This window comes from Miscanthus floridulus, chromosome 5, assembly GCF_019320115.1.
Source record: "Miscanthus floridulus cultivar M001 chromosome 5, ASM1932011v1, whole genome shotgun sequence".
Lineage (NCBI taxonomy): Eukaryota > Viridiplantae > Streptophyta > Magnoliopsida > Poales > Poaceae > Miscanthus > Miscanthus floridulus.
This window is the reverse complement of record NC_089584.1, coordinates 36,881,264-36,891,031: the sequence shown is the minus strand read 5'-3', so window position 1 is coordinate 36,891,031 and position 9,768 is coordinate 36,881,264. Positions and strand designations below refer to the sequence as shown.

The window sequence follows — 9,768 nt, the reverse complement described above, 5'->3', positions numbered from 1 at the left end:
AAAAAATCCAATTCATTTAGCCGGCAGCCATTGGGGCCCCTCATGAAGTCATCACGATGCAACAATTTGATATATAGAGCCCATGCAAGTTGGCGTCTATACTAGGAGTCAAAGATGTGCACCGCCTTATATCTCTACATATCCAATTAGCTAATACCACGCCTATTTAAACAACAATAATGATAGTTTTCTTCGGAGAGGCATAGGAGAGGGGGAAAGGCAGAAGGAAAAAACTGGAGAAGTTCTCAAAGAGGTGGGCTTCATCTTCCACCACTCTCTCCTGTTTCCCTCGTTCTCCCACCCTGTGCTGATGTAGGTGGAAATATATGGACTTGTGAGGTTGTATGTAAGATCGACATGGATCTAGTAGGGGAGTTTATCTGTACTGAAGGTTCTTTGTGTGTGTCTTTTTTCAAGGTTGCATTCTGGGGCATCATGCATACAGATGCAACGGGTACTTGTTGAAAGGGCACGTCATTAATTTCTGAAATCTGATGGGTTTCTACCCTATTATTAGGGAAAGGGCATCGCATTAATTTCTCTACCTATGGGTTTGTCATATGGTGTTGGATTTGGGGATGGGTCCTGTTTGCCAAGGTTTTGCTGTATTTTTTGCATGTATCTATTATTTTCCCTCAAACAGTTGAATATTTTCTCAGTCTCACAATGATGGACTCTAGTCTGTAGTTGTTGAGATGTATACCTTTGCACAATGTAAATAATTGGCACTTGATGCTAAACTTTTATTTGGGCCTGAACATTAGAGAAAGTACAAGGTGTCTATACACTAATCACATGTGAATAATTATATTTTGGGAAGATATCAATTCTAACAAGATATGGAAGAAACTGAACATTTCAATATTACGTTTGAATTCCACTATTTTTCTTGAATTCTTGTTCGTCTTATGATTTTGGTGAACTTGAATTAAGTTCTTCAACTCTATCAAAGTGTTTAGAATCTACTTGAATTCCATAGTGCTTTGGTCTACTATTACAAGAATTAGACATTAAGAAGTTTTATCAATGTATTTGTTGCATTAAAGGCTGATTTGACTGTGTATGTTTATTTGTCTACCTACTCCATTTGTCCTGTAATATAGTGCATTTTAGAAATTTGAAGATAGATTAAGAGAGAACACAAAAGACGCATGTACCCTTACTTTATTTTCTAATCAGACCCAATCATCAACATGATTAATTGTGATTGGTTGATAAATGACAAGTATTTTTAACATAAAATTATTTTTTTTCCTCTGGACTCCCTTATATTTGGGTACAATTTTTGAATGCTGGTATGTTCTATATTATAGGATGGAGGGAGTACATATCTAATTAGGCTTGCTTTGTATTTACCTGTGCAGCTGGCTCACTAAATGGGGTCTCACAACGGTCAGGTTCAAGAGTTGCCTCCACCTCTACCTCCTGTAAATACGGGTGATGAACCTCTTCCAGTTGAGGAAACAAAGAGGCACTACCACGTGGGGTGCCCTGGGTGCCAACTGGATGAGGCGAACAAGGCCAGCAGCAGCATCCCCTACCGCAACTTCTGCTTCATCTGGATCATCTGCCTCACAGCCAGTGCGTCTTTGTCTTTGTTTTTTGTTTCCCCTATTTCTTATGTTGTGAATACGTCTTTTAATTTGTTAGCTGCTACTTGTAAGGATTGAATGGACCAAGAGGGAGGGTGAATTGAGATCTAAAATATTTAAAGCTTAACAATCATAACTATGCAATTCTATTTCATCCCTTGCATGGCAAGACCTAGAACTAGACAAAACATACTAAGAAGTGTCCTTAGGTCCAATAAACAAATTCATGCCCTTGGATTGATTACATTAGATAAATGTCTTTAAGTGCAGAAATTTAAACATATCTAGTGTATCACTCTAAGGAAAAACCAAGTCTATTTGTCAATCAACATCTCAAAGGCACACAAAAACTGCAATGAAGTAAAAAGCAAGAATTAAACAGATGGACAAGAGACAACCTGGTTTTTTTGTTGTGGTATCGAGTTGTTGCTGCAACCCCATAATCCAGATTGGAGCACTCACTATGGTTAAGCTCCCTTGAGTTATAAAGGCTTAAGAGCCAGTAAAAGTACCCTTTCTGCACTCCAGATTAGTGGGTCTCAAACCAAGCACAGAGCAAATTAAAGAGCCAGCTTTCAGCAAAAACACCACCAATGGAAGGTCACCAAGTGTAAGGATAGAATGGCCCAAGAGTAGGGTGTGAACTAGGATAAAGAAAGTTAATCATGAAGCAAGGTTCACTAGATGGAATCTCACAGTGGCAAGGTTAATAAGTTACCTTGTCCACCTCATCTAAATGTAGGCAATGAACCTAACGGCTGGTCATCCTTTGTTTAGTGTTTCGAACGTTTAGATGGTGTTTAGACGGAGTTAAACGGCCTAGTTTTGTATAGTAACACTAAAATATACATATTTATATATGTACAAGTCAAATATGCTAGAAACTTATACATATTTATGTATGAAAAAAATAAGTATTCTACCAAATATTTTTTGGAAGAAAACTAAATACCCTTTAGGAATGGCAACAGGGCAGGTCTACTTCTCGCCCCGCGGGTTTTTTGGTTCGGGGACCCGAAACGGGGCAGATCCGGGTCGGGTTTTCACTCTCCCCCGCAGGTGCCCCCGTCAGGGACCCAAAGTATCGGGAGCCTCCTACCAAAGCCCACTATAGCTGGCCCAACTAACTTGTAACCCTAGCTATATATGTACCAAAAGTCCAAAACCAATCGACTTCGACTCCCTTCTCCTCTTCCCACTCCCCGCCGCAGCCGCACCCGCAGTTCCCGCACGTGCGCCGGCCCACTGCGCCCCCGCGCCCTCCGTCGGTCCGCCACTGCCATTCGGGCGCCCTGACAAGGATGAGTCCTCCACCGGTCTGCCCCTGACGAGGACGAGCGATGTGCCAATGCCAAACACCACCACACGCTATGGCTCTTTGCCTGCGGTCCTGACTCCTACGGATTCACCTTCACTGTGTGCCTGTGTTGATAAAACCCGGGTCTCGGGTCCTCCGTCGGGTTTTGGGTCCCCATCGGGTTTGGGGGCGGGGGCGGATTCTCACCCTAATTGGGTTTCAGGTGCGGGGCGGGTTTGCTTGTCGGGTTTCGGGGGCGGGTCCGCGGATGCTCCACCCGCCCCGAACCCGTTGCCATCCTTAATACCCTTCCACCTCATACTTACAATGTTATTTAGTTAAGTGCCAAATGCGGTAGTTATAATCCTTCTATAGACTAAAGGGTGAATTAAATGGCTGTTTAGCTAGCTATTTCATCACGTCAATATTGTAAATAGTGGGCTATAGCACTGCTACAACGTTTTTGACATAGCGCCGCTAAGATATTGCATATATTACTGCTTTTGCCGCTATGGGCGCTAATTGAAGCATTAGCGGCGCTACACACTTTTGTCGTCACATATTTTAGCAACGCTAAATGTGCAGCCAGCCAACGTACCAAGAAATGAGACCCGTCAAAATGTTCATTGGTCCAAATCTAGTCTATCTATATAAGCATGTTCATAAAACTTAGCATCTCCAGTTCTCCCATCTTTACCCAAGGTCTCGCTTGGAGTTATGAACCTTTTGCGGCGCCATCTAGGCAATGATGGTAGTAAACTATGAACGTCGATTATGAGGGACTGAGAGAGTGATTGCAAGAGTCGGTTGCCGGTTGTGGCTCCGTGTGTTGACCGTGGACACGAAGGTTGCACCTGTGGCCATCCCCATCGCCTATGTATACAACAACGTACTGCACTGCCAACTGTAGTACAAGTAGTCCAGTACTGGTACAAAGGGAGAATGAAACAGCTGACAACAAAGACAGATGCAAGTCAACGAAGACCAAGCTACAAAATGCATGCTTTTTTATGAGAAAACGCTAACTGGCTTAGCGCCGCGTGCTATAGCGGCCACTATAGCTTGCTAGCATATTTCGCCTTCTATTTGCAACACTGAATCACATTTAAATTGATCCTGTTTAGATCATTTAGACGATTTTTAACAGTTTAAATGGTCCAACCGTTTAATTTACCGTTTAGGTTCTAAACGGCAGACAATCTCCGTTTACTGTGCGGGTGCCTTCTGGATGGGGCAAACAAGATCAGTACTGACACCCCCTTCCTCAACTTCATCAATAGTTGGATCGAGTGCCTCACCTCCAGCAAATTAATCTCCAGCACCTATTTTCATTTTGTCTTAATTCTTGGCATGTAATATGTAGTAAGTAAACGACATTCTAGGAATTGTGGAGTGGACTTCTTTCTTTAGCTTTTACTCCATCAAGTCACAGATAGTCGATGATTTGACCTAAATTCTAGTTAGATTAAAATTTTAAAATTTTGACAATCAATAGCTTTAAAAAATATTTTTTTTCAAAATATAAAATCCATCTGCGCAGATCTGTCTTGAAAACTGGTTTTTTTTCACTCTTTATGTATTAGGTATTATAACTATATATGCTAATGAGAAAAATAGTGGTAAAGAATATTAACACTCGAAAACCATAAAAATAGTGCATGGTGGCACGAGAGGTGCCCTGGGTGGGAGAAAAGGGCACATGCTTACCACTGTATCCAGCATATATAGGGTGCCTTTGTTCAGTATTATCTTTACCCATGCGTTCTCTCTTCTAAGTATAGCTAGATCAATGTTGCATATGACATCAGCATAAAGGTGTTGCACTAAAACATGTCGTCTCACAAGCACATCACGTGCCACTCTCAAAGGTGCTCCTTGTAGCATCTCTACCAATGGCTTAGCCGGTTTTGCAACCCAGTCTAACTGATTTTAACCTAGCGTAGCCTCTCTCTTTTTTTTGCCTCTCTCTTTTTTTGCGAATACATAGCGTAGCCGGTTTGATAGGCTATATAGTATGTCTAGACGCTCGCCCAGGAGGGACTCTGATGAGGCAAGCGCAATCTAGTATGTCCTAGGCTCGGTGGCATGCCGGCTAGCAAGATTTCTTCAATCATCATTGAGACGCAAAGAAAGAAAACAATTAGCTAGGTGTGTGGAAGAGTTCAGCCAAAAGGGTAGTAGCCAAAAGGCGAAAAGGGTAACATATTGTTTTTTGATCGGTTGGATACCCATAGTCAGTTGTGACCATTTATATTTATTGGGTAGGGAAATCACCCCTGGCAAAAGTCCAATCCTTTACAAAACCGTGTTAAGTTACAACTTAATCTCAGTTTTGCCCAAATTCTAGATAACTGGGTTTGAAAGTTGGCTTAGCCGGTTTTCAAAGGTATGTAGTAAGTGGGCTTGTGCTTATTCATGATATAGGACTGCAGGTTGAGGTTGTTTCATAAAGGTTGTGTTCTACTACTCAGTTTTAGCAATATTTATTTTGGGTATAATTTGTTTTCATCTATTTCATCATGAAAACTTGTAACATGTAAATACACCTATGATTGACTAGACAAACTTAGCGATACAATAGAGCCAAAATATTAATTCTGTCCACGTGTGACTAATATTTATTTTGAACACTAAGTGCATATGTGCCTTGCCTTGCATGTTTTCGGTTTAATGACTTATACCGTCCAAATTTAAAGTATATGTCTATTTTCTTATCAGTTTTCTGTTCTGGTCAGGTTTTTGGTTCAGTGACTAATACCTCGTGTTTTCTTTTTCTAGCTCTACCGATCCAATCATTGTTCCCTTATCTATACTTCATGGTATGCTTCTTTTAGACCCCAAACTTCACCTTATTTAATGTGTAGAATACTTGCTCTATTTCATAATTGTTTTTAGAAAAGAGTACAATGGAATGAAATATTCAACTTTGTTGGACTCAAACAGATCAGGGACTTGAAAGTTGCAAAAGAAGAGCAAGACATTGGATTTTATGCTGGTTTTGTTGGTGAGCAATGTCTTTTTTCATGATTGGGGTTTCAAGGGTTGGTTTTGTAACATGTGCATTTTCACACGAAGTCACATGTGCATTTTCATCGAATAACCAAGTAAACCGGCAATATTTGATTATGGTTTATAATTGATGTTGTTTACTGTCTTACTGGTTGTATTTTATTTCTTTGTCAGGGGCAACCTATTTCCTTGGAAGAACCATAAGTGCTGTGCCATGGGGCATGTTTGCTGACAAGTATGGAAGGAAGCCATGCATTGTGATTAGTATCCTCTCAGTGTATGGATCATGAAGCCAAATTGTGGGATAAACCTTAGCATTCAATTACCAAGACCATAGTAAACAATGCTTCCATTCCCTTTTCAGGATTGTTTTCAACACACTCTTTGGACTTAGCACAACTTACTGGATGGCAACTGTAACTAGGGGATTGCTTGGATTGCTATGTGGTATATTGGGACCCATCAAGGTAACTGACTGTGATGACCGCTACAACCCAATATGAGCAAATTATAGTTCTTAGATTCTCATGGTTGCATCTGCATTTTCTAGGCCTATGCTTCAGAAGTCAGTAGGAAAGAACATCAAGCTCTAGGAATCTCTTTTGTAAGAGCAATTCTTTTGTGACTTTTTTTATTTTATTTCATAACTTTTTATTTTGTATGTTTATTTTTACATGTACCTTACTTCTAACATTATGTCTTAGGTTACATCATCACGAGCGATAGCTCTTGTTATTGGGCCATCTATTGGAGGCTTTCTTTCACAGGTGAAGATTATTGTACTTTGATAGCATGATAAGTTAAATTTGAAATCTCAGTGAGTGCTTATTGGGCAATCTATTGGAGGCTTTCTTGCACAGGTGAAGATTATTGTACTTTGATAGCATGATAAGTTAAATTTGAAATGTCAGTGAGTGCATTTCACAAAAAAAAATGTTAGTGAGTGCCTTCATCATGTTTCCCTTAAATCTAAGCTGACATCTAATGTGTACAAAAGAGGATAGTTGTTCAGTTAACAAAAATATATAAACTGAACTTCAGATTTTTCATCACGATATTAGAAATAGCCCATAATTATATATGGAACAAAGTTTATGTAAATATATTATTTGGTTATTTCACGCTTTTGCCAGATTGTTCGCTATATATATATGATTAAAGTCTTTAACAAGTGTGGTGAATATTTGCATATTATAATCTAATAAAGAAACTATTGCAAAGATACGTATAACTAACATTATCTATCCTTTATCTTGTGTTAGCCTGCACAAAAGTACCCAAAATTTTTCTCTAAAGAGTCCATATTTGGGAGGTAAATTATTCTCATCCTATTTCAGTCATATAACTATATATTATTTTCAGACTATGATAAACCTTTGAAATCTGCATCTAACTTTCAGGTTTCCATACTTCCTCCCTTGCTTCGTCATATCAGTGCTAGCAGCAGGATCATGTATTGCATGCATTTGGCTTCCGGTATACTACATTATCTCTCCTATGATTTTTGGAATCCAAATAGTTAGATACTCAAGAAAATAAATGAAATCTGTTTGGACTTATATTCCTCCATTCACTACGTACAACTTTTCTGTAATTCGATAAAAACCATTCTTCTGAAACTTTCCTATGATTTTGAGAAAGCTCCATGCATTTTATCTCATTTTCTTAGGAAACGCTGCACTTTCATGATGATGACAAAGTAGAAGCTATTGAAGAACTAGAGTCACAAGTTGGTGGTTCTAAATCTACAGAGAATCTGCTGAAGAACTGGCAATTGATGTCAGCAATAATTATCTTTTCTATCTTTTCCCTCCATGACACTGCTTATCTTGAGGTAATCTATATCAAATATTTCTGAACCTCGAGATATCTTCTGAGTAACTCATTCGATTAAACATCAATGCAAAATGATGTTTCCACTCTAGACAATGAAATAACTGCTAATACTGCGCATGTTGATGCTAATATCTTTTACAAAAAAACATCTTTAGATATTTTCACTCTGGGCTGTGAGCAGCAGAAAATTTCAGGGCCTAAGCTTTACATCCCAGGATGTTGGTACTGTGTTCGCCTTCTCAGGTATGTGTTAATTTTTCCCAAGTTTTAAGCTAATAGTTATTGAATATGAGAAGCGGCCCCGTTCGGCTTACCTTATAATCCACACTATTCAGCTTGTTTTTTCAGCCAGAACAATGTTTTTCTCTCACAACAATTCAGCCAGAACCGTGTTTTTCAGCCAATTCAGCCAAGTTTCAGCAAGCCGAACGGGGCCATACCTTGTAACAGGAGTTAAATTAGCACATAATAACATATATATACATCTTTACTGCTTCCATCCAATAGTGAAATGCTTTTAGTATAACTGACCTACGCTTCTAAATCATCTAATGCATTTAAAATATTTGCATTCAACTGATATTGGCCATGGGATGTATTATACTCTAGTTACAGTGAAATGTTTGCACATGTAGCTCTAATATTGGTGTTGTTAAATTATTTACATGGCAACAATTCATTTGATCTTTGTAGGGCTTAGTGTACTGGTATATCAACTTACTATTTATCCCTTCCTTTCGAAGTTTGGACCAATCAAGACATTTCGACCTGCAGCGGTATGTGAGAAATATATCTTTATTGGGGTTTTCTTACAAGGATAAAGAATCTTAATAGAATAGTGTGTAGTACTGGAGGACAAAAAATACTTAACAGGAAAAAGAATAAATCAAGATGGTAAGATATAAATTAGAATATTAGGAAGTAGAGTAGTGTGTAGTGTAGTACTGGAGGACAAAAAATCCTCAACAGAAACTGTATGGGGTTTCGCCAGTTCATTTTTCTAAAAGAGATGTCCCTAAGTAGTCCTGTCTTTGTTAGATAACTTCTTTAATCTGATTTATCTTTTCTGGTACCGAATTCAAATACATGTTCGGTTTGCAGATCTTGTCCATACTTCTCCTGACAACGTATCCATTCATGTCCAATCTACATGGCCTGGAGCTCAAAATACTTATCAACATGGCATCAGTTCTGAAGAACGTGTTTGCTGTGAGTCAAATTTCAGCCATCCCTTCTGTTTGCATTGGCAACTAGTATATGAAAAAGGCATTACTGGTGTAAAAAATAAGTATTCCCAAATTCGAGTTTAGCGAATCTTCGAATAATATATAACTAGTTTAGTCATTTGAAAAGGATACTTTGTTACAAACAAATGCTAATGTATTTTTTTGCATAAAACAGGCTACTATTACTATTGCGTGCAACATTTTGCAAAATACTGCAGTGGTACATATCGATCCTATCTGGCAGGTTTATTTGTCTCAATACATTTTCTTTATCCTTTTTCTAGACTCTGACTTCTTTGATACATTTTCAGACACAAAAGCAGAGAGGTACTGCTAATGGTATCTCTGTTACTATGATGTCAACGTTCAAAGCTGTAGCTCCAGCAGTAGCGGGAATTATGTAAATATTGTTTTTCTATATTTTATATGGCTGGAAAGCTACTATATATGCTTCCATAAAATAATAAGATCATGGATTAAATTTGCTGAACTTCTTTTCTTGACTTTTCAGATTTTCATGGGCTCAGAAGCACATAAGCGGGCTATTCTTACCTGGTAAATGGGACATACATGGCTCCTCCAATTTTGCCATTTTTGCCTTAGGATTTCAGAAAGGTAAATATAATAACTAAGTGCATATATTTGTTTCATTTACACAAAATGCAGGTAACCAGATCCTGTTCCTGACGCTAAACATGGTGTCGATAATGGGGCTAGTGCTGACATTCAAGCCATTTCTATCCCTGTCAAATCCAATGAAGCATTAATAACTCTGGGTATATGAAGTTTGTTACCTATGAATTACATC

General features: G+C 38.6%; 1 protein-coding gene across 1 annotated transcript; it reads left to right on the top strand.

Moving 5' to 3' along the window:
• Nucleotides 1–227: 227 nt before the first annotated feature.
• LOC136451969 (protein ZINC INDUCED FACILITATOR-LIKE 1-like) lies at nucleotides 228–9,727 on the top strand. Its single transcript, XM_066452648.1, has 18 exons — nucleotides 228–253; nucleotides 1,365–1,581; nucleotides 5,668–5,708; nucleotides 5,833–5,893; nucleotides 6,073–6,175; nucleotides 6,263–6,365; nucleotides 6,449–6,502; nucleotides 6,603–6,665; nucleotides 7,161–7,210; nucleotides 7,299–7,374; nucleotides 7,568–7,732; nucleotides 7,890–7,977; nucleotides 8,428–8,510; nucleotides 8,836–8,943; nucleotides 9,136–9,180; nucleotides 9,272–9,360; nucleotides 9,472–9,515; nucleotides 9,627–9,727. The coding sequence occupies exons 2-18, from the start codon at nucleotides 1,377–1,379 to the stop codon at nucleotides 9,725–9,727; spliced, it is 1,479 nt and encodes a 492-aa protein (XP_066308745.1). The 5' UTR covers nucleotides 228–253; nucleotides 1,365–1,376.
• The last annotated feature ends 41 nt before the right edge of the window (nucleotides 9,728–9,768 follow it).